General features: G+C 34.1%; 2 protein-coding genes across 4 annotated transcripts; one reads left to right on the top strand and one right to left on the bottom strand.

Moving 5' to 3' along the window:
• Positions 1-313: 313 nt before the first annotated feature.
• On the bottom strand, positions 314-15,710 carry LOC110992045 (synaptic vesicle glycoprotein 2A). 3 transcript variants are annotated; one of them, XM_045629054.1, is made up of 11 exons: positions 15,494-15,710; positions 5,534-5,695; positions 4,974-5,133; positions 4,203-4,324; positions 3,732-3,973; positions 3,484-3,629; positions 2,928-3,057; positions 2,270-2,428; positions 2,051-2,169; positions 1,198-1,325; positions 314-899 (listed from the first exon to the last, which is right to left on the bottom strand). In XM_045629054.1, the coding sequence occupies exons 1-11, from the start codon at positions 15,552-15,554 to the stop codon at positions 868-870; spliced, it is 1,461 nt and encodes a 486-aa protein (XP_045485010.1). In that variant the 5' UTR covers positions 15,555-15,710; the 3' UTR covers positions 314-867. The 3 variants fall into 3 exon arrangements, with proteins under 3 accessions (XP_045485010.1, XP_022113393.1, XP_022113392.2); XM_022257701.2 differs by lacking the exon at positions 15,494-15,710 and adding an exon at positions 6,661-6,710; XM_022257700.2 differs by lacking the exon at positions 15,494-15,710 and adding an exon at positions 6,124-6,219.
• A 139-nt stretch (positions 15,711-15,849) lies between these two features.
• On the top strand, positions 15,850-24,527 carry LOC110992037 (putative carbonic anhydrase 5). Its single transcript, XM_022257687.2, has 8 exons — positions 15,850-16,035; positions 20,458-20,490; positions 21,122-21,289; positions 21,372-21,495; positions 21,751-21,853; positions 22,114-22,223; positions 22,333-22,456; positions 22,636-24,527. The coding sequence occupies exons 1-8, from the start codon at positions 16,002-16,004 to the stop codon at positions 22,891-22,893; spliced, it is 954 nt and encodes a 317-aa protein (XP_022113379.2). The 5' UTR covers positions 15,850-16,001; the 3' UTR covers positions 22,894-24,527.
• Positions 24,528-25,491: the final 964 nt, after the last annotated feature.

The following is a 25,491-nucleotide window of genomic DNA, read 5'->3' as shown; positions in this document are numbered from 1 at the left end:
AATGATATAATAACATACGTAAATAAATATAATATTATTTTCTTAGATGAGTCGAGGCTATGAAATACAACGATACGAGAAGTTACGGGTATTTCATAGCCTCGGCGTCACAACTGAGTGTTTTTAAGGGCAGTTTGCTGTGAACCACCAAAATGTGAAACCAGCTGACCACTAAACCATTACCGAACCAATTCGACTAAAGGTCCTTTAAGAACAGAGTGTACCAATTCTAAAAAGGCTGGCAACGTTGTGTCCATGGGCGTATTAATGGCATATTAATTAAGAAATATGTTTTCAAATAAAATTTCCATGATAAATGAAAACGTTTTATTCCAAAAAATACAGCACTGAACGAAAATCGAAACGAACGAAAAATAAATTGAAATTTTTATTAACTTAAGAAAAGTATTTTTTCCGTAATACAAGATGATAAAATTAATTTAACATTTAATTTTTATATTAAGGGATAACGGCTTACGACCAGAGAACAATATTTGTACCCTCTTCTAAAAGTTCTAGAACGTATATATGCCAATAATTTCTAAGTTTTGAGTACTAAATAGCGTAAACAACCTTAAATAGACACCAGTATTAAGCAAATAAGATTTTTACCATAATCTGTTGTTCCAAAACTATTTAAAAGATACCTATATCGTACTGTTATACCCTTAGCATGTAAGATATATATCTAACCTCTTGAATATCTAATTTGCTGAGTAATAATAAAAAGGGCAAGCATATGAGCAGGGTCAGTCGATTGTCAGTGCCAATTAGGGTTACACCTCTGTTTCTTAATTACTATTTCTAAATAAATCGTTTTGTTTTTAAAAAGATTATAACAGTCCGAAGTGTTCGCTTTTGGATGTCCTATGGAAGCAATAGCGCAACGCCCGCACCGGCTGAAAGAATCAAATATTTTTTGAAGGCGTTGTAATTCTGAAACATAGTGTCAGACTAAGAAAGGAAAGGTTACCTTAATGGGGTTATTACATTTAACTACTAGATGATCCTTATCTCCTTCATATATTTGTGTCAATCTGCCTTTTTTGATACAATATATTAATAAAAAATATATTTCGTCATAGTAGCAGATAGCAAGAGTTCGGTTAATTAGATCTCTACCGTTGTGAAATAAATTATTCTAGATTGACTACTAACACGGTCGCTGAGCACATAATTATAATAAAATACACTTACAAAAGGCCAACGTAGCAGAAGTATAGAATATAGCGTTGCAATGGTTCACGATGGTTCCTCCGATTAATATCACACCCGTTAGAGATACGAAACGACCTAACATGAAGCCCAAGCTTGGTGCGAGACCTCTGAAATAAAAATATTTGTATCGATTATGAATCCTCTAAAAACATCTTTTTTTTTTATAGAACAGGGGGCAAACGGGCAGGAGGCTCACCTGATGTTAAGTGATACCGCCGCCCATGGACACCCTCAATGCCAGAGGGCTCGCGAGTGCGTTGCCGGCCTTTTAAGAATTGGTACGCTCTTTTCTTGAAGGACCCTAAGTCGAATTGGTTCGGAAATACTTCAGTTGGCAGCTGGTTCCACAAAGTGGTGGTGCGCGGCAAAAACTGCCTAGAAAAACGCGCAGTTGTGGAACGGCGGACGTCGAGGTGATACGGGTGGAATTTCGTATTCTGCCTCGACGTCCGATGATGAAACTCAGCTGCAGGTATTGATCCGAACAACTCCTCTGAACACTCTCCATGGTAAATGCTGTAGAAGATGCAGAGAGACCCCACATCTCTACGCAACGCCAAAGGAAGCCGCTTGGAGAGATTCAGAGCCGTATTCAACGATTCGAACCGCTCTTCGTTGAATACGGTCAAGTGGAAGGAGCTGGTACTGGGGAGCACCCGCCCAAAGGTGGGAACAGTACTCCATGTGGGGCCGAATTTGCGCTTTATATCTTCTTATAAGTAGCTATATAATAACAAACTCAGTTTTAAAGTGATGTTAGGAATCTTATTCGACAATGTTGATCATAATAGTCTCACAAAACTTTACTCAGTGTTAATATTTTATAAAGTACCTGCAGGATGTTGGATACAAGTCGACGAAATAAGATGCGATGCTCCCGATCCCGATGGCAGTTATTTGGGCTAATGTGAAGAATATTATGCTCGCTATGGGCTGTCTCAATACTATTATCTGAAAACGTTTTAATTTACTAAGTATGAAACGAATAAGGTACTATAAAAGACGTGCTATTTGAAAAATCTTCTTCGAGAATATTGAATATTTGGCTTACCATAACACAACTGACTCCTGCAATAAAAAGAGAGCCAATCAAAATATGGCGTCGCCACATCGCCAATTTCGCAACACAAAGGTTGACTATTACGAAAAATAAACTTGCGATAATGCCAGAGAAAATAGTTTCTTCAGATAATGTTCCAGTGCATGGTGCCTGGAAATTTTATAGTTAATATCAATCAACTGAAAAGTTTTGTTTTGGCCACATATCGCAAAGTATAGCTTTGAATTGAAAAAGCTTTGTTGTTGAGTAATTTATTAATAAAATGCTACGACCGAGAGAAGGTTTGGCATTTATGGGATATGGTGCCTAAATCAAAATAAAGGGTGAAGGACAGGATATGAAATTAGAAGGTCTTGTGGCTCCGGAGGCAGATTACAAATTTAAGTTTAACGGTGTAAAGGACTTGATTCGCGACCTAAAAACCAGATACCAATTCCTTTGTTTCTATATACAGGTCGTAAGGGTGCCGTATAACAGATGAAATGACTGTATTTTATTAAATATAAATGTACCTAAATGGGAACTCTTCCTGTGTGGAAGAGGCTGCCCTGCAGCGCAAGCTGCAAGCACATTTAAGTAATTCGCTTTCTGTGCACAGCATCTAAACTATTCGGATATTGTATTCAGAGGTTCCTACAAAGACACTTACATTAGAGTTTCTGTGCGAAACAGAGTCCTCCGTTATACTTTCACAAAATGAAACCTGCGCTCCATCCGATGAAAACGATTTGAAAACAATATCTAGCATCGTCGGGAACCACATCACAATAGTGTTGTTTCTGAAAAATGTTAAACATCACTTTCTCTGAAAGAAATGGAACGATTTATAACATCTACACATTTCGATCTGATGGTTAAAACATGGTGTTTCGGTATAATGGAATAATCTTAATAATCCAAGTCATTACCTAGTTGTTATTACATGCTTTTTCCATGAAATCCTAAGCGTTATATAATCAATATCGGCATAACGAGTGTTCTTGTCTGGAGGCATTTTTGAACAGTAGTTTTAGAAGTATCATCGATATGAGGTCTTATGGGATAAGTTATTTTGCAGGCAGTTATATAGGTATGCAATGAAAATTTCCTCCCGGCCGCGGCGATAAGGCTCCTTCCTCATATGATTTAACATCGGGCGATTACTTAACGTAAGATAAAACTAGCAGACCGCTTATTTAAAAAACGGTAATAGCTAAATAACTTACATCGAACAAGTAAGTGATAATAAATAGAACAGTTGCAATGTCCTCCACAGTAATGGTGGCTTGAACAGTTGAGCTATTTGTTGCCCTAGTGTAACACAACAGGAAATTTCTTTAGAGACACTGGCCATTGACTGTAGCGACTTAACCTGCAAGACAAAACTACAATTTATGAGCTATTTGAACAAGAAGAAGAATACAATAGATATTATTGTATAATACAACGAATCACACAATCGTTTAAAACTAACCGGAAATTCATGTTCGTAATTCCCATTCGCCACAAACATCGTCTTCAGGACGCGCAAAGCTTCATCTCCATCTCCCCTGTCTGCTAAGAATTTAGGGCTCTCTTGGAGGGTCCACATGAAAATGGCTCCGACACCAAGTGGAATAGACAGAATCATCGAGAAAAGACGCCAAGAGTTGAATGTGATAGATAACAAGGGTACGAAGTACGCAAATGTCAAAGGAAGAATGATGTAGGCCAGACCTGTAAAAAATCGAAAAGAAAGAAAATACTATTGCGGATTTAATCATTACGACACCATAAAAATATGTTTATCCAATACAGACAAACAGACAAAAATAAAAAAGATTTCTACTAAATAAGTGTAGTCAATGCTAGTTCATCTACACTTTATCAATTTGTATGCAAGTTGTTCACGCCAGTTATTTAATATTCTACTTATATGACTTATTTCACGATACTTATTACGCACCATAAGACAGCATTTCACTTGCTAAATTCATGCTCATCATGATGAAGATATATTGTCCCCTATTCCTGTCTCTGGTGCACTCTCCGAGGTATGTCATTGTAAGCGTGAATGAGGCAGTGGAGCTGGAAATAAAAAAATAATATTTGAAATACCCGCTAAGTATCTTATATCACACAAGTTTGACAAAGTATGAAACGCAATTACAAAATGGGTCTGACATGTTGAGTAATGTATATTTCCAGTCACCAAAAGAGACGCTATAAAAGGTTTAACTATTGTTTTTTTTTATATAATTGAAGCCAAAATATTGAACGTTAGCTTTAACCCATGTATGGCTTAGACCTTAGATGTGTTATGGGATATGTTCAAAACAACATCTTTCTATGTTTTTTTTGAAAAAGGGAGCAAACTGTAAAAGGTTTATCTGGAAACTCATTGAGTAACTATTTCCACATATATGTGGTATGCAAACACTGCCTTAAGTAATGCTTAATTGTGCAACGACGGACATCGGTACGGACATTATAGGTAAGGGTCTTCCCTTAGCATTCTGCCTCGACGACTGATGATGTACTCGATTAATATTTATGATAAATGCCCCCACTTCTCTACACAAGAGATAATGATCCTTATACGTTTAAGACGTAATACATACATAGCTTAGCTTAGGAGTATGGGGTGTGCTAAGAGTATTTGATGATTCTTCACATTTCTCTCTAAACACTCAAACAAATTACCAGTCGGTGGTGACAAAGATAAAAAAACACTCACAAGCTGCACCCAATAATCTTCAGCGCCAGCATCATCTGCCAATTGACTGAGAAACTCCCTAGGAGTCCAAAAATAAATCCAATTGAAGTAGAGAGCAGCAAGGCACTTTTCCTTCCTCGTGTGTCAGCATAGTAGCCCCATGGGTATGCAAAGAGTAAGCCTGGGACAAAATATACAGCACAATAAATAACACAAAGCCACAGCCTTCTCTGTATGGTTAGGCATTTTTCGTGAACCCTAAAACAATTCTCGTGAAATATAAATACAAAATTGCTTTCTTAACCAATACGCAAAGATACAAGGATAACTTTCGGAAATGCCAAGCTTAAGATCTTGTGTTCATATCCTGGCAGTGAACCAATGGATTTTATAAGTTTCTACTCGGTGGTGATAACGATTGTCAGAAAACCAGACGTTTCTGGACTTTACTCTTCACCCATCTTTCACCCAAAAATAGCTGTCTTAATATTAAATATACCTATTTTCTATTAATGAAGTATCTGAGATTAAAAAAACCCCTCATCCGATAATCATTTATCCTTTTAATAGACATTTTATACCTGCAAACGGTGAACTAGCTAGAAGACCAATCTGACTGATGGTAAGATCCAGATCACAGGTAGCAGCAGCTACGGTGATTGCAAACCCAAACATTTCAAAGGCCACAGCTACTGATATCAAACTGCATGCCGCTAGCACTTTGTAGTTGTATCGGCCATGACCTGAAAAAAGTTTACATAGTTACAGAAGTATATGCCAGAAATATAGATAACATTTTTGTTAATTTAAAATGTCACTTATAAAATATTTTTATGAAAGAAGTCGCAACGTAAAAATTTAACTTATACTTCAAATAATATATTAGCTATTATTCCGTTCGTTCACCCAAAAGAAATCGTACATTAGCTGGAAAGGAAGAAATCTATATGTTTGTTTTAGATTATTGTATAATCTGTTTGTTTCTCCATCATTTCTAGACGTCTTAAGTAAGTGCTAACTAGTGCTTCGATGAAGCGAAGAATAATTAATACATACAATCCCATAGATAAAGTAGTATATAAACATTTATGTTACGACAAACGACTAATCAGCGTTAGTCAAATCATTATTTTTGTAATAAACGTTGCATTTGTGTTTCGATTTAAATTACCAGTTAACTCAAACGCGTCTCCGTAACTCCAATATTTCTCATTGTTCACTTCACAGTTAGACATTTTGAACAAGACTAAATTAACTACAACTTCGCTTTTCTCATCAATCATTATTTACTCTGTACATATTACTATCTCTAACGTAAAATTGTAAATCTCTAAAATCTTAAAATAAATATTTCTCCTTTTATTATGAATACTATATATATTAAATGAAGCGGCAAACGCATCCTGTAAGGATAATAAGTATGTTATTTTCCGGAATAACAATCATATATGTTTTGATTACATTAATTTAAAAGTATAAATATAAAATTTAATTATATAATTATTTAAAAGTATGTTCCTTTGTGACCAATGATTGGAGAGATTGTCGAGAAGCTTATCACTTTTCAGCTTATCACATTTTTTAATCGCCATTTATTTCATAAACGTCACGCCATACATAAAGTCCAGACCAGGCATCACTCGTTCACGGGTACCATCCCCATCTCAACAGTCAATTCATGACATAATAATAAATGATTTTGTCTTACCAGTCGTTTCAAACGATGTTAACAAAAATGAGTTTACTTTGTTCAACGCATTCTGTGAATCCTTTTACATTTCCTAAGTCAATGCCATAATGTGTGGAGTATCGGGATTATTACTTTTATTCCTTTATTTTTTCTTAACCTTATTCTAAATTGAATGTTGGATTGTCTCTTATCTTGTTATGTAATAATAAAATGTTGGTACTTACATCATTAATGTTGGCTTTTTACATTTTATATGATAGGCTATCTAACGATAACTTAAGGCTTTTAACAATGATTAGCGGGCGATTTCTCGCCTTGCTCATGTTTTGAGAAGAATGGGCAAGATTTAGCCTCTCTCTACATTACAATTTTTCAAAGGTTAATAACATAAACCAAATAAAAATTATAAAAATCTGTTCTGTTATTTACCACATTCATCATTACACATATATTTCACAACACTACGAAAATAACAAAAAAAATTAAAACAATATAACTAGAACTATTGCCACACGTTTTTGTCTTCTAAAACAAATTGTTTATATATGCCTCAGACAAATAACCCAAATTTAAAATTATTTAAAACTTGCTCTCGAACCGGAAATCGTACCCGGTACTACTCATTTATCAGCCACTTAATAAGACCTTACCAGATGTCTGATACCTTATGTTCTGCAGTATAGCCAATGCATTCAACCAACTGTTCCTGACTGTCGAAGCGTTGGATATTCTAGAGCAGTGGGAAGCAGCTCGAATGATTACTATTTGTGTGGTCAGAGGGTGAATTATGGCCACTAATATTCATTTGCCCACTCGGTTCACATTTTGGGGATGGTGACCGCTTAAGCTACCACAGATCGAAACGTAAAACATTCTGCAAAAGGCCTTGGGCTGAGAAGTTAAAATTAATTAATTAATACTTGATATGCGAAAGTGATCTATAGCGGTAGAAAAGATTCGCTCTGGCTTGATTTATGCCGTGCTATGCAAATTAATCTACAATAAAAGGTACATAGTTGGAATTTGGGCATTTCATTTCATAGATAAAGAAAAGTGGAAAAAACAGTAAGTACCGTTCACATTCGTTTGGCATGATCTGAATGTTCATGATATAACATGATGAAAAAATTACATTAACAGGCAACTTTATACGAACACACAATAGCTAGATTCTGCTATATTCGCTATTTCAACATTAGGTTATTCCTAAACATTGACAAACTTCATTTAAAAGACAAACTCATACTCAAAAATATCTTTATTCATATAGGTAAACATATACACTTAGCAATTTAAAAATTAATTGTAGATTTACATTTACAACAGTTCGCAAGTCAAGGGCGTAGAGCGGGTAAGAAGAACTGGCAAGAAACTTTCCGCCACTCTTTTCAATCGCCAAGAATTTAATACAAATTGTTTGAACTGGAGCAAATCAATCACAAGGATTAGGATCATTTAAGTATTCGTCACATTTATAAAAGGCTTTATTAATGAATTTACTTTTAACTCTTAACATCAGGTGAGCCTCCTGCCCGTTTGCCCCCTGTTCTATAAAAAAAAACAAGGGCTTTGAATGTATTTAGTGAACATAGTATAAAACAAAGTCGCTTTCTGTGTCCCTATGTCCCTTTGTATGCTTAAATCTTTGAAACTACGCAACGGATTTTGATGCGGGATTTTTTAATAGATAGAGTGATGAGAGGTTTATATGTATTATAACATCTGTTAAATAGTGGAGAAGTACTGTTATTTTTGAGGTTTCTAATGTGATGTCGTAAATAATTACATTTTTTCCGCTTACATTGCAAACGCAGGCTGAACACTACGAGTTTTATCAAAATAATGTACTAAATATTGTACACATTGAAAAGGTCTACAGAAAAGTCCGTGATGGTATAATATGTCTATCTCTTATGGATAACCCTCAATAACTTTTTTTTTCATTTACTTTTTACGACAAATAATGGCTAATTTTCGAAGAGATTTTAACCAATACAGCATTAATCCTTAACCAATTAAATACCTTGAATACATTGTTCATTTAATATAGATCTATACAGCCCATTACAGAACGCGTATATTATCGGAGCTTTCCAGCGACGGAAATAACAATACATAATAAAAACCTGCTTTTCATCAGCATTGCACTCGTGCGAAGCTGGGGCGGGTCACTAGTTTAGTGATAATTCTCTAATTTCGCTTGGGAGTTTGTTGTAAAAATGAATACAATTTCCATATAAGGAGTGGTTTATCTTCTGGAGCCTCGTTGGTCGCACACTCAAATTAGTTCTATTACGCGTATTATACTGGTGAAAGCCACCATTTGTTTTAAAATCGTTTAAGTCTTTTTGTACATACAACAAGGCTTCAAGAATATATTGACCGGATAATGGCATAATATTTAGTTCCTTAAATTTATTCCGTACCGACTCCCTCGGGAAAACGCAACAGATATCCCGAACAGCGCGCTTCTGCAACACACATATGGATTGAACCTCTGCAGCAGCACAGTAGAAAACCGTACGACAAAACGTACCTTACGTATCCTTATCAGTAAGCTGTCGGATTTTCTTTACTGCATATGCTGCAGAGCTCAGCCTATTCGAAAGAGTATGTGTGGGCCCCACTGGGGTTTTACTTATCTATTGTTATGCCTAGTAAAACAGTTTTGTCAACAAAGTTTAGTTCACTGTCCTTAACTTTCAGGTTACCAATATCTCGCTTTACGTTATTAGTTGTAAATCTAATACATTTTGTTTTATTCTCATTAAGCAGTAAGTTATTCACATTAAACCAGTTAGCTATACGAGAGATGGAATTGTTTACATCGTTCAATAATATGTTTTTTCCTATTCACTTTAAAGTGAAGTGTCATCAGCAAACAATACCATCTCATGAACTTCGTTGACAAAGAATTGGAGGTCATTTATGTAAATAAGAAATAAGAAAGGCCCGAGAATCGAGCCTTGGCGGAAGCCGATTGACACCTGCGAACCCGGGGAGCTGACTCCATTGATATGCTCTTTTTGGATCCTTCAGCATTCATTGTTTTGTTGTTGTTCAGTTTGAATGCGCAGGTTTCTATACATACATATAATATATTAGTAGAAACCTGCTAGTATATTATATAGAGTTTGTATTTTGTAACCATATGCAAAACGAATAAGTACTACCTTCTAATCATCTATCTCAATTCACTCAATCATTTTCGACGTACTTTGTGAACCAGATAAGAAACGTCAAAAATCTAATATTTTCTTATATCAATTGTACAATACTTTTGCACTTGTGTAAATGAACATTCAAATTAGTTAATTGAACTTATTAAAATCACCCCCAAAGCTTCTAAATCTATCTTCGCTATAAATAATATGTCGTTTTTTATTGAACAAGTTAGTCAATAAAAAAGTTACTCGTGGGAGCTATTATACATTTTCCTAAATTTTGTTCGAGTTGCATAACCAGTTTAAGGTACGGGTATATCGCGGACATGTGACCTACATTCTAGTTATAAATAGACCTTTTGTGACAAGTACAGCACTGCATTGTAGATGATTGTAATCAGCTCTTCCAATTCATAAAAAATAATCTTATAAAATAAATAATTTTATTTTTAGTAACCAAAGATATTTTCTATCGCCATTATTTTAAACTTGTTTTCGTGCATTATAAAATACAAGTAATAACTTCGACATTCCGACACACATTATCTAGTTAATGTGTATAGGTAGATCGGTGTACCCCAAGAAACGCTTTGTCTCCAATGTCTAGCCCTGCCAGACGTTTCCTGTGTGTAGTGATTTGAACCGTTTTTTTAGAATTCCTTAGCGCTTACTTTAGAACAGACAAGTTTTGTGGCAAGCGTAGAAAGCTTGCTCTGAAAATACACCGACTCCGACACCTGAAATAAAACAATTCAAATGATTGAATATTGATTTACTAATTATAACGTAATATGAATCGCCTAATAAAATGTCTGTCTATTCTAGAAAAGTATATCACCTCAATTTGTATTCTCTTCCGACTTGCGTATGGCAATAATATATTGTTATCATGGTCATTACGACCTCGCGTGATGTCATTATAATAAATAAACGTTAGTTTTTCTTATGTTACAATTTATGCCAAAATAAAAAAACAATAATTATATTTTCTTTATAGCTAAACTTTGTTTTTCTTACTTAGTCCACCTTTTAGTAACTACATACCATAACGTGGAACATTTTTCTTTGTCCCATAAAGTCGAATGGCATTTTCCAGAAAAACCTAAGTACTAAATTGAACTAAATTTTTTCCAATTTTAACCATCAGAGGTCAAGAAATAAAAAATAGTCGCAGTCTAATCGAGTTTTGCACTTAGTACCTACCTAACATATTTGCGATTCATATTACAAAAAATAGGGGTTGATTGTGTGGTGTGAAAATTAAGGGTTGTGTGAATTTTGGTATGCTGTATCATAAAAAATTAAAATCAAAAATTTTGCCTAAAAAATAAAAAAATAGGCGTGGACCACCCTTAAAATTTAGGGGGATTGAAAGTAGATGTTGTCCGATTCGTAGAACTAACCGATATGCACACAAATTTTCACGAAAAGCTGTTGAGCCATTTCGAAGGAGTTTAATTACAAGCAATGTAACACGGAATTGTATATTAGTTAACCAGATTCGCACCCTCCCTTCTTCACAATTATTTTCTTTCTGTTTTCTCTCTGGGATCTGGCGGTTTACAATTTTTTTCTTTCGTGGGGAAATGCGTTACGCGTACCCTCCCGCGGCACGGTTGCCTGTGAAGGGTTATGTGGGACTCCCCGATCTGCATACCCACTAAAACCCCACGGAGCCGCCAACAATCGACCGAGGCAGGACAGGGTAACGGCTTAGCCTACATTGACGCTATCTTTGAATGTATTCGAAACCATAATTATGGCAGAAACTATATGTTTTGTACAATTTTTCGCGAGTAACGTAGTTTCGAAATAACAGTAAAACACAAACCGGCACGTCCTCAAAAGTCCAAAATATGTTAAAGTTAAATGATCAACTTAATAAGATTACTCATGATCCGAAGCGATTAATTAATTGCCTTAGAACATAAAATCGGCTTATACATAATTAGTTTTACGCCTTATATATGTACAATGACGTGACCACGTCATTCCTTGTTTCTTCCAAGATATTTAATAGTATGAGATAGAATATTGTATAGACATCTTGCAGTGGCTGTTAAGGGCAATACAATGAGGCATGTTTGAAATATATATGTGACAGAGTAGATCGCGTTTCTTTTGAATTATTTTTTCATCGTACTTTAGTTGGTAAAAATGAAAAGCCGGATGTTCCGCTTGACCACTTGTTTGTAAGGCTTTATTGGATACGAGGAAATAATAATCCCAAATGAATAATCGATGTGTCAAATGGTAGCATCCATCATGATGAATTTGACACTGTTTTGTGTAACTGATAAAAAGAATCTAAATCTGCGACATTTGCGACTGTGTAAATTTTCTCAATTGTATTTCCTTATCAGACATTACAAACAAAATACTTATGATTAAAATCAGATGTCATTTTTAGACGGTTTTTTTCCCAAATCGAGATGGTCATTTATCTTATACAACGTAGATTAAAAAATTATAACATTTTCATGGTGCCAGGGTATAGATGTAATATGCATATTTTCATAACAGTATAATGAAAAATTCTTACAGACAAATTTATATAATATTGGTGGATAAAACACCATTGTCGCGCATTGGCGTGCAAGTTCGGAAGGATTAAAAGAATACGGTCTACGACCGGGACGTAAAAGTACACTTGTGAAGAAATAATAACAAATTCAGAATAATAGCATGGGATTGTTTAATTTTTAGACGACATTCATACGACGCTTCTAAACATACAAACAAGTACAAAACAGAACCTTAAGAAACTTTACGATGTATTTCATTCTTTCGAATCACAAAACATGTCCTTCGCGAATATTTTGGCGTTTCTGAAATTGTATGTATGAAATTTCTTAAAATTAGCGGACTAAAATTCTAACTACTTCCTTCATTGTATCTTTGTAATAAATTCAACAGGTTCACGATTGATGAAATTGAGATTTACTCACGTTATTAAACATAATGTAAAAACCATACCGTGGCCGGCGCCGCGTCAACGACATTTCCCAGAAGGGAAAAGAATTTTTCACAAAATTGTAACACAAAACTTTGTTATAATTGTATTTTTACTACATAATATATGTTATTTGTAATTTTGTTAACAGATTTTATTGAAATTTTGTAAATCGTTGAACCCTTTTAATTTATCACGGTAACGAAATAATCACCACTACAGTTTATTTACTATAAAACAATTTGGTTATCCAATCTCGATCTTATCACCCATTTTAAAATGGCCAGATAACTAAATTAACCGGGCAATAATTTAAAAATATCTTATATGATGATATATTATGTAATTAGTTGAGTTCCCAATCAAAACAGCTGACTCTGAAACATACAATTGTCGTTCCGAAATTTCAACTAAGAAATGGCCTTGTACTAAAATATGTTACTGGCACTGAGCTCGTAAGTAGATTCGATGAGAAACATTTACAGATTCCGGTGAATTTCCATTATTGTGGCTCAGACATAATCGAGGCTGGCGATAAACGATGGGTGCCCAGGTGATAAACGGCATTGCAATTCTAATGGACAACAACAATAATATGCAATTGATAGTACCTACTGCTGTTAAAATGCAGAAGATCCTTCACAGATGTTCACCTTTAAGGGTCGAATTTATTTGCCCAGGTACGCTTTTAATATTCTGTGAATTTAGCAAATTTAATTGAAATATAATACATCGAGTGACGTGAGATCCTCCTTTGTTGTTTATTGCCGTTTTAGTCTTTGGATGGCCGATGCTCTTTTGTCATTCTAATATTTGCAGTCATTCGTGAAGCGCAATAAGAATGTTTATTCATTTTCCATAATATTGTAATTGTATTGAATATATTATAAATAAATGTGTTCTCTATAACTTGCATTTCATTAAAATATATGAATAGTCTGATGTTGTTTTCATATGTAAATCACGAATATAAATCATCATAGCCCTTTCACGGTTTAAGTTTATTTATTATTATTTTTTTATAAACCAGACAGTAATATTTTTTTTCATTCGCTTACTGGGACTACGCTACCTTTCACCAGATTCTGACCGCCGCTAATTTTTAAAAGTAATGCATCCCTAAGGGTGAACAATGCAATTTTTAAAATACTTATTAAAACTAATGTCATCAAATAAATACAAACCATGATAACTTATTACGTGTTTATATTTTTTTTTTAAGATTTAGGAAGTAGGTAGTAAGTACTCGGAATTTTCGCTTTATGGGAATAAAGTATATGAACGGCAAAGAGATATCAGAGCTAAATCGGACTCCAAAATTTTTTTTACGGATAATTATGGCAGTGATAATTGTCACACTATACGCTTAATGTTGTCCAATATAATGGTGAACAAACAGAGACTGTTCGTACTGTACAGTTATCAGTTAAACAAAATATATAATATATTTAGTGTTCCCTAAAAAGCATATTAATCGTATTAATACGAGCATAAGTTTGGCAAAAACTCTAATGAAATATTTGAACCGCTGAACTAACCTTGGTCCCCAGATCCAAATAAAGGGTTTATTTTCAAAGATTTTCATTTAAGATCATTATTATCTATATAAATCAGGTTATCGATCCTATTTACTTAAAAATTGAGATCAGATTTGATAAATCAAGTGAGGATTACCGACATCATACTATAAAGTAAATAAAGTTGGCGTGGCCACTGCTGATACAGTGTTTACCTGGTGAAGGATATTGTGACCAGTGTGTATGTATATTCGTCTCATATCTTGTACTGTTAAACTTATTGTTACAATTCGTCGCATAAGTTAAATTACAATAAACAAAGATTCAAAGTGAAGCCGTCTAGTATATTTTTTTTAAACCTTAGACCTCGACTGCTGACCGAGAAAATAAAAATTTCTAAGTTTCTAGACCAAGTATCTTTTTATTTGATTGAAATTAGTTTCTTTGAAGAGTAGTAAATTACACTCAGATACCCGAAGTAAGGGAGAGACTAGAGAGCACATCAACTGCTATTTAACTTTATATTTATTTGCTGTATGAATATTATTAACTGTTGTCCATTTTTACAACAGTTAATAATATTGTTCCATAACTATGTTGCAATACTTACTTTATTGTAGCAAATGTTTTCAGTTTAAATGTTTCTGAACATTGATGATTTTTCACGTCTACGCTTATCAGTCGATAGTCGTTTCAATGAAATAATTAATTTCCTATTGATTCTAATGCCTATAATACATATGAAAAAACACTAACCAGAGCAAAAACTTATTTTGAAATACGTAATTACTAATTTAATAGCAATATAAATAAATTACAGTCCCGGTGTTGCCAGCTTCCCTCACGGAATTTTTATTAGAAAATTAGTTGACCTGCGCGCGGCGCACTTTACATTGTGATATACCGACACTGGGGATTATATCGCATTAGCGTTTGGTCCTGATACGATCTTCAAAATTAAAGCAATCCAAATGTCCCGTATATCATTTATTCTGATATCTTTCTGATGACTTGGTCTTTGATAACACTTAATATTTGATTATTATTATTATTATAAAAATGTTTAATTGTGCTTTTTGGTTGAATCCACCAAAATAAAATACTAATCAGCCTGATACAAATCTAGTGTTAATTATTATATGATTGATGACTTATTTCAATTCCACGCGCTCATTTTTTTATAACACCATTTGAAGACCAACGGACAAGAGGGTCACCTGATCTGAAGTGGTACCGCCGCCCATGGACACTCACATAGTTTGATGCCCAGTTGATCATTGATGATGAAACTCAGCCGCAGGTTCTAGATTAATCGATTTAGTAGTCCCAATCCAAGAGTCCACGAAGCAGAGTTTTGCCTTTCGATACAAGTTTGTTCCGGTGCTCATATTTTATTAATTAAACGTAATTAAATACATTATATCCTCGACTGATATTGTATAGCAATTTATTTCTTTGAAACAGTTGTAAACAGTAAAATGACCATAACACGAAATGTTCCGATAACACACGCTTATCAAGCTGTCAGTCTGTGTGTCACAAGTCGTGGAGAATTTAGCAGTGCAGCACTGGCCGACAAGGCGATGTGATCTTGATACATAATATGTATTATATATTATTAGATAGATGTACATAAAAACAATGTCGAGAGACTTTCTGCGCTAGTGGGCTTTGTCAGTCGGAGGGGTTGTGACGAATTTCTATAAAACTATTCGAAAGCGAAAAATGTGGCCTTTTGCTATTTTATTAATTGGTGTCGGTGAGTTTTTCTTGTTTATTTATTTACTTTTCAGTTATTTTAATTACTTAATATGACAAAAAATATTCTCGAGTTTTGTGAATATAATTGAACGTACAGTCTTTTAAATGATTAGTAACTATATTTCGAACCGTGAATTAACATTTAAATAAAATTGTTTTAGCGGAACGTATAAAAAACAAATAATAATGCAAATAAAATCATATTTATTTATATGAATTATATTTTCCGGAATTTAAGCTAATTTATTTCAATGTAAAACAAATGTTCTCTTTGAAATATCTTACTAGTAGATATAAATAAATTATTTATTTGAAACGGTTTTTACCGCTCATTTATTTTAGTTTGTTTTAATAACTTTTAGTAACAATTTATGTAGAGTTAGGCACAACTGGCAATAACGATAAAAGCCCAACAATTAAATAGATTGACTCAATCGGAGTCGAACCCCTGACCTTCACCGCACTGTGCCAGTGACTCTGGTAATTGCTCTGAGTACGAAAGTCCCATTACACATGACATTGATGGGGGTCAGGCTCAAATCCAGGTTAAACAAGTTGCAGCCGCTAATATTATTGTTATAAATTCTCCAAGAGGATTTTATTCATTTTACAATGTGTCAAACAAGTAGATATCCATATGTATTAACGTTCCTACTTATAATAGATTTGTTTTAAAAATTTGTACTTTAAATATAAATTATTTATCTTTTTTATATTCAATATACAATTGAATGCATCGTTAGACTTTTTTTTAAATATAATAGAAATAGATTTTTCTTTAGATGTGCGAGATGAATATGTCTTCAACAGTAATCGAAAACATCGTATGGGAATCAACTCGTCTAAGTCCGTTATGATCAATAAAAAGTACGTTCTTACCATGCCCATACAGGGATTGCGAAAGCTCTATTTTTCAAAATCTTCTATAAATTTACTTAAATTGCTACGCCATGGCCGTAAGAATATTTAATCACCTAGAAGCTATAGATCGCTGCCATGTAATGTTTTCAAGGGGAAGGTGATTGGGTTCTTATAGTAGGGGAGCCCAAGAGGGGATTTCGGGATTTACTCAAGCGCGGCAGATTAATATACAGGGGGATATCTTGTACCCGGTTAAGTACCTCCACCAAATATGAGGCCCATATATAAGGCCGCCCGTGAAGGATACAGGATCAGATTAGTAAAAAAAAATTGATCATCAGACATTCTCGAGCGCGTCAGATTAAGGTAGTGTGAGTTAATCACATCCTAAAAAGTGTATATTCCACTAATCTGACAATTTGAGAGTGACGTAAAGAGAGGGGAGGGCAGCAAAGTTGTAAAAAAAAACGTCATCTTGACATTCTCGAGCGTAGCTAATTTTTTTTTTATTTTGAATGAAATAATTCAAGAATATTGAAAAATATATAATCTGACGATTTCCGCAAGCCGAAATAACAAAATTTCGTCGATAAAGTTCGTGCGATAAACGCGTGCAGCTGCGTGATGCCTACATTTCCTTCTCCGCGTTTCCCTCAAAATTAGATTTCATGTGAATTTGAACCGATTCGGACCGATAGATTTTGAGAAATTTTGAAAAATCTAAAAAAATAACAATTTGTTTTTTTGAAAGTGTTTTTTTGCAATAACTTTTAAACGGCTTTATCCATCAACTTCAAAAAACTAATCCACCTTTAAGCTTGAAAAACGACGTCGATCGCCACCAAACTGGTCAAAATCGGTTGATTCGTTCGAGAGATATCGTGAACGAAAGAAAACCGAAAAAAGAGTTTCTATCACATAACTTCGACATTTCATATCGGATTATCGTTTTTGATTTAAGCTTAAAAATGCGTCGATCGCCGTCAACCGCGGGAAAATTGCTTAATCCATTCAAAAGTTATTGGGGTTTGAAAATTTCAAAAATAGTGTTCTATGAAACTTCTATCAGACTTTCGAGCTGGGAGAACTCAAACGCATAGAAATATTAATTCTTTGAACTCAGCGAGCTCATAAGTACAATTTCAAGCGCCCAGGAATGGAATTGCAGGGATGGCCTTTAGGGTGAACCGTTTTTCTAATATTTTTTTTGTCAGATCAGGCAAATCCCTCTAGATAATCGTCAGATTATGAGACAGTACGTTTAGAAAATAAATCTGAACCATATATATCTTAATCTGACGCGCTCGAGTATTTCAAAATGGCGAATTTTTTTTGCACATTATAATAATGGCTGCGAGTTTGCGTCAGATCGAAATCGTCAGATTATTGAATGAGAGCTTTTTTTTGGTGCACTTAACACCCCCTTAGAAAACCTGACGCGCTCGATTAAATTTTTTTTTTTCATTTTTAACCCTTATTTAAAACCACCCCCATCATGCAAATGATCAGATTAACATACGTACATTATTAAAAATACGTAGGACATTGATGCTATCAATATCTGACGCGCTCGAGTATGTCCATGCAACAGTTTTTTTTTACATATTTAAACATCTATAGCCGCTTTCCCCACCGATGAAAAGGTATATATCATATAACATTTTTTTCTTCTTATCATCTAAGCTTTGCAACCCAATAGGTCTCCACGACGCTCGAGTAAATCCCCATTTAGCATCGTGGGCTCCCCTACCATTAAAGGCAAGGTGCTTTTATAGCGTGGGCGACTACCTAGATCATAGGTTTGAAATTAACGCGGGGAGCATCACTTCAGATGTTGTTGGATACAGGAGAGGGATGCCTAACGTTTAAATCGTTGTATTTTTTTAATAGGAATTTTTACAAGTATTGGTGTCTAACTAGCTCTGCGCTGTCATTTTTCTAGATGTGTTTTTCAATGTGGGAATTGATAACTAGTCTTGTTATTCAATAGATCAAATAAATAAAATATAAGATGCATGCCTATTCTGTGTGTGTATGTGGCGGATTTTTGTAATTTATGTAACTAATTGTAACACTAATTCTAGCAAATAAATGATTTGAATTTGATTTAGCAGGAAGGGAGGAAGCGTTCGTCACTTACTTGCATTGATTGAGGACGTTATCCTATCCAAAACGTTGCCAAATTATTTCGTTCTCACCCTTTCTTACGAGTTGTCCGCGATCACGAGGCTTCATGCAAAGTAACCATTTCATATCGAGGATGAATTCTTTCGGAGCTTTTATCGAAAAATATTTTTGCAATAACGTTATTTCTATTTTGTCATTTGCATTTTTTTGTAATTATTGTTTCCAAGTCACAAAGTAAGCGCAACATACGTCATGTTCAAATCGTAAACTTAGACAGTTCGTGAAACGGTTGTAAAATACTTGGCCATAACATTTCGGAATCGTCAAAATGTTGCAATTGTTTCTGTCTCACCAAGCTGATTAAAACCACGCTTTTAAAACAAAAATCAATATAAAACACCTAATTGAAAAGATTTATCCTTTTACATATCTATATTATTGGTTTTTATTTATATAACAAACCTAATTGGTATGGTCTAATGTCGTTTTAATGTGTTAAATCTTGGGTAAGGTATAATACGATGTTCATAAACACGAAAGAAGTTGCAACTCTCTATTTTATTTAACGTACAACGTTAAACGTCAGAGATATGGAGTTGTAACACTACATAATATTACGTATTTAATGTAATGAAAACATCGGTGTCAGACTTGCCGTTGTCTGACAACGGCGGATTAATGTGACATGATGTACCGACATGAATTTGCGAGACAAGTCGATAAGATACATTATCTCGGTACAGTGCACTATGCATATTTTTTAGTAAAATCAATCAAACAGAACTGACTAACTGAAAAATTAGTACCTAGATTAAGTTTTTTTTTTGAAATTTCTCTTATAGACATAAACGTTCGTCTGATTCACTTATGTACCTTCAAACATCTTAATGTTTGAAGGTTCTTCGGTTTTGAAGAACGGTTTAAACGGTTTTGTTAAAATTAATTGTAAGGTGTACATTGCTTACAATTAATTTTAACAAAACCGATCCAAATTTATAAACGACTGAACTTTGCCAACTAACAAAATTTACTTAACAATAAAAATATGTCAGATGACCAACTTTGGTCTCCTATTTATCTTGTGACAGTATCATATTATGTCGTCAGCACCATATAATCTTGCAATTTTTGCGTATCTGACATATTATCCGTAAATCTTATGGCATGGTTATCTGGAGTGGCCCTTAATTTGATAAAGTATTTAGATTTTCCAAATCAACATAACAAGCCAGCATCCGTTCATGTATCAAGATAAGTTAAAGTATGTGTAGATGTGACTGGACCGATATAGATAAACACTTAGTATGACAACATTGCCTACGTAAACAATCGTCTGGCTCGCTCTCCCGATCGCCAGCTGGAAGTTGTAACTGCTCTATTTGTTGTTCTACTTAATACTAGAACTGAATTATAAGGAGTTTTATTGTTACAGGTACAATCCATGGAGCAGAGTGGTCTTATGATTGTAAGTCATTTCTATTCTATCAAGTAAGCAAAAAGCATTGTTTATTTATTTTTTAATTCAGATATTCCCATCTATTATTTGCTCCAACATGCGATAAAAGCAATTGCAAATATAATATTTAGCCGTTTGCCGCTCTCAAGAGACGTAAATCCAATTAAAGCGAGCTTGCTATTCAGAATATAGGTCAGTGTGTCGACCCATTTGTCACTATTTGAAACTAGACCTTACACGCTTTGCAAGATTTAATGAGAGGATTCAGGCAACAAACAAACAAGTGCCTTTCCAAATCTCATTAATCGTGAACAACCGAATATTTCCCTAAACACACGCTTAGTTAAGCATGAATGGTTCTCATAATAACTCTTAAATTAACATCCTTGCAAAGTCTCCTATTTCATACCACTTCTACCTTATTTCTACATGGTATTGCATAATTATAAAAACAAAAATTATCATAAGGATACACAAAGAAATGAACCTTACGGCAGGAAACTTGTACTGTAGCATTCTGCTGGTACAAACAGATCGGAAATCGGTATCAGGAATTAGTCATTATATCAGTTATTGTTGTATGACATTGTCAGTGTGAAACACGTGTAATTGTCATCCAAAAGCAAAGTTTTTCCCTCAGATGAAACCCAATGGCCTGGGCAATGCAACGAAGGCAAAATGCAATCCCCCATCAACATAATGAGCCGCAGTGCACTGGTGGACCGGCATGGACTTCACATAAGGGGACCTTTAGTGTTCCGAGGATATAACAAGGTCAACGTTACCGCTTATAATGATGGTCATACATGTAGGTATACTTGGCATTTAAATCTTCCTATTTTAACTTTTATTTTTTAAGGAACCGCTATTTTTTATTCTTTTCCATTTAGTGAAATGGACGTTGGTTGATGATGCACCGGTTCCGATGGTTTACGGCGGCCCACTCAGAGGAAACTACAGCTTCATGCAGTTTCATCTACACTGGCTCTCTGAACATGCCATCGACGGAATGAAGTGAGAATGAGAGTTTTAGTACTTAGGAAAAGTAGTACTTTAAATGTACCAATTTTGCAAGTTCAAAAGTTAAATACACTACTTAAATATTTGATTCAAAATACACTTTACAGAATCCTTTTAGGTTCTAATATAGGGTTTTATTGTCACAATTGGAATGGAACATTGTGTCCATTCAAGCCAATCGATTACAATCGAAATATAAATAAATAACAATGAGATGATGTCACGCAATAAATGAATAAATCTCAATAGATATCCGATGGAGGTTCACATGGTTCACATAAAGACTGGCCTCACGTTGGACGAGGCTCTGCAGCGGCCGGACGGCCTCAGTGTCATTGCTATCCTTTGCCAGGTAACCATATCCGTCCCTCCGTAACTCTATTGATAGACGATCCGAATTCACCAACTCTTTAAACCTATGTTACCTATTAAATGAGTTTACTGAGTACATGCATACGATATTCCTAAACTGCATTAATTTATCAAATTTACGATTTATTATTTCTGTCTTGATAGCATTAATGAGCTATTGCGATAAAAAACAATTAAAATAATTACGATTAGGTTTCGTCGTAAGTTGTTTTATTGGGATCTTATTGATTTCTTTACCAGGTAAACAGTGGTGGGGCTAGTGATTATGCCCTCGGAGAAATCGAAAGTTACTTTCCAAAACTGGCTGAGAGGAACTCGGTGTATCCAGATCCAGCTGTTTTAGATTTTACGTAAGTAGTTATCGTAAAGTTCCAATAAATACAAGAGAATCGTTTTATTGTTAACTAAAAAGTTAAAAACTGCCGGTAGAATCAAAAGTAATGAATATTTACTTTGTAGACGTCTCCTAAGCCCCGAGCCACAGTCTTTCTATACTTATCACGGATCACTGACGACCCCCAACTGCCAGGAAGTCGTCACATGGATTGTAATGGACAGACCCCTCATCATATCCGATACACAGGTAAGCGAATGTATTTCTGACTCCTTCGAGATATCTTGTTAAAGTGGTTTATATATTCCGTATCCTATGTTTGACGTTGTTAGTGACACACGTTATCAATTTTCGGGGTCGGAATGTTTAATGTAATAGAGAGTATGAAAATGAATAATGTCGTATAACCATATTGTGTCTTCTTACAGTACAAACAAATAAGTCGAGTCGACGTCGGTAGAATAGATAACTACAGAAGCCTTCAAGCCGTAGACCGCGAAATATACCGCAGCCTTGCGTCCTGTGCCCCGACGGCTTTGCCTGGTCTTCTGGGACTTCTAATTACTTTCCTGAATCTCTCTTCCTCACTTTCCACCGTTTTGAGTAAGGGTGTCTGTACATTAGTTAATATTAAGAGAAAGTTTTTGGGTAGTAAGGTTCGAAACTGCACCGCCAAGACAAACTAATAAATCCACATTGGGCTGTTAGGAACCTTACTAAGACTAAAAAGCCATTATAACAAACTTTCAGAATATTTAAAATGTATCTGAATGGCTGAAAACGTGGAACGATGAAAACATGAAAATGAGGGTATCTGAGATTTGCAAAACTTCTCACATATGTAGGTACGTTGTTCGGCCAGTTTACAGAGTATGTACCGAAGTCTCCGCTAAGTATAGCAATATAACACAATTACATTAATTGCTTGATTACATTATCAACTATTTATGTTTACTGCCAAAACTATCGTTTTATGGCATTTTAGAATAATTATTTATTGAAGATTACTCGTCATTCTCAAGTAGGTATCGATAAGATTTAAGAGTACTTTATTTTAATTTATTGCACAATAATAAACATAGTCCCTAAAGTGGCATGTTATAAAAATATAAATTATGACGTAGTTTTACGATAGCAGTAAGAAGGAACGTGCAAAAGTGATTGGCATTCGGTTGTCAAGGGTATGCCTAAGGACGGTTTCGTGATGGACCGGCTAGTAGCCTAAAGCAAATGCATTGTGGTATAGATTTGGAACTCGGTTTTAAATACCGAGCTTAGCGTTTTCAAACATTTTGCAAAGTATCATGTACAATTATTGTCATCTGCTTACATGTAGACCAATTACAATCATATTTCTGCAAAAATATCCAAATAAATCTTATCTTTAACTTAGGTCGTCTATCAAATATATTAATTAGGGAGGTCTTTAAATAGAACACTTATGATAAGCTTTGCAAATTATCAAAAAGATTATTTGTGAATAAACATTTTATTAAACTATTTATAGCGATGACATCTGGAAATTATTTTTGGACGGATTTTGCATTATCGTATTTATTATCCTAATTATTAGTAGATATATAAAGTGAGTTCGTTTATCTTTGAGGAAGACGTCAGTGAACTAAGCCGGTGGTGAAATAATAATGGTGAAATAGGCGAACAGACAAGAGACAAGACATGATTTTGTGTTCGTGTTGTTTCTCTGTATATCTTGTTTTTGTATTGTCTTGTTTTATTATGCTCAATTCTAACGGTATGCTTATATTGAAAAAGTAAATTCTACGATTATTTTTTTTTTATGAAAATTAAATAAGGATGTTTGAAATGTATGTTGATTTAAATTTTGTTATGTCATTGTACTTTTCATGCCACTAAATAAATAAGTACGTAATTAAACACGAGTCAAATAAATAAATATAATACGGTTATGACATTAGTTTAAAATTTGTTAATATAGGCCATAGACATAATATAGAGACAATTTAATAAATATATATTAAAAATGATATGTTTAAATACCAAAACTATTCATTTCCTGCTCAACCAGTAGTAGTCAGATTCAATTAAATTTATTTTAAGGTAAAATATATTTTTGTGTCTATCTTAATAGTTTATATACGGAGTTTTAGGCAGAAAATAGAAGTATTTAAAATTAATTTTATTTATTTCAAATTAGATTATTTAAAACATGTAAATGTGGCTGTGTTTTATGTTTATAGTCGATTTTTTTAATAGTTTTATTTGTATTGTTATACCGGTTGTGTTACTGTGTTCGTTTGTGTTAAACTTATAATTAATTTATTAAATAAACATTACAAGACGATTTTTATTATTGAAACTTGTATAAATAACTATAATAAATCTTATATTGTACTCAATCCGTGCAATTGGGTGTCATGATCGCAGTGAGTAGGTAGCTTTCGCTTAGATACTATCTACTATAATTTTTATATATATAATAATTGAGGTATATTCTATTATTTATCAGAACAAATACGATGTTTATTGGTAACTTTAAGAGTTTACAAAAATTATGCTTAGCCTTCCAAAGCATTATGAAATATATCTCAAATAGCGCCATAAATTATAAAATATCTCACCTGAATTCCCTTGTTTTATTGCATGTGAACGATAACACGAAACGTTTGTCTTCATAAAAATATGTTTTATTGCCATTGTGAGTTTGAGAGCCGTTTAACATAACTTTTGATACTTAGTTCATTGTAAACCCAGAACACTAAAGTTTAAAGCAATCGTAGTAAAAAATCGTAGAGGGAGACGGCTCATTACTGCAAGCATTAGGAATGAAAAACGTAAATGTCGTTTTATTCCTTATGATATAGTGAATTGTAGACGTAAATACAATTGCCTACCTTCTTGTAGAAATCCGCCTACAACATAGAATTATCTTGCAGTTAGATGTTCTCACCTACGGCTAGATCTCAATTTAGATTTGCGGCCATTATCCTAAATAGATATATGACTCAAATTCGTTAATAGACATGTTAAAAAACTTAGACACTTATATTACGGCAATTATAACGATAAACTAATTCTAAATTTACATTTAAAACAGAATCACCAACCAACGATCACTCTTTTAAATGGCCGAGTATTCTTTTACTAGACGTTTAGTAAGAAGGTTCAACCATGCTTCAGGTGACATCCTGATGCCATTAGTTATAATTATACTGATTGCTTCAGAAATCATGACAGAGAGTAAAAAGTAAAAACCCAAAGTAATTATTGTCCGGAGAAACAATAATCGTCTCGTGTTAGCCCCC

The sequence above is a fragment of the Pieris rapae genome, chromosome 8 (assembly GCF_905147795.1).
Source record: "Pieris rapae chromosome 8, ilPieRapa1.1, whole genome shotgun sequence".
NCBI classification, from domain to species: Eukaryota; Metazoa; Arthropoda; class Insecta; order Lepidoptera; family Pieridae; genus Pieris; species Pieris rapae.
The sequence above is the reverse complement of the archived record's forward strand: the minus strand, read 5'-3'. Positions and strand labels throughout refer to the sequence as shown.

What these genes read in the sequence shown, in the direction of transcription:
- LOC110992045 (XM_022257700.2), bottom strand. Translation starts at nt 6,187, where the DNA reads ATGTCTAACTGTGAAGTGAACAATGAGAAATATTGGAGTTACGGAGAC. An exon ending in CAGGAGTCAGTTGTGTTATG is followed by an intron (nt 2,170 to 2,269) that starts GTAAGCCAAATA and finishes AAACGTTTTCAG; the next exon opens with ATAATAGTATTGAGACAGCC. An exon ending in TTCTGCTACGTTGGCCTTTT is followed by an intron (nt 900 to 1,197) that starts GTAAGTGTATTT and finishes TGATTCTTTCAG; the next exon opens with CCGGTGCGGGCGTTGCGCTA.
- LOC110992037 (XM_022257687.2), top strand. Translation starts at nt 16,002, where the DNA reads ATGTGGCCTTTTGCTATTTTATTAATTGGTGTCG. An exon ending in CATGCCATCGACGGAATGAA is followed by an intron (nt 21,496 to 21,750) that starts GTGAGAATGAGA and finishes AAATCTCAATAG; the next exon opens with ATATCCGATGGAGGTTCACA. An exon ending in TCATCATATCCGATACACAG is followed by an intron (nt 22,457 to 22,635) that starts GTAAGCGAATGT and finishes GTCTTCTTACAG; the next exon opens with TACAAACAAATAAGTCGAGT.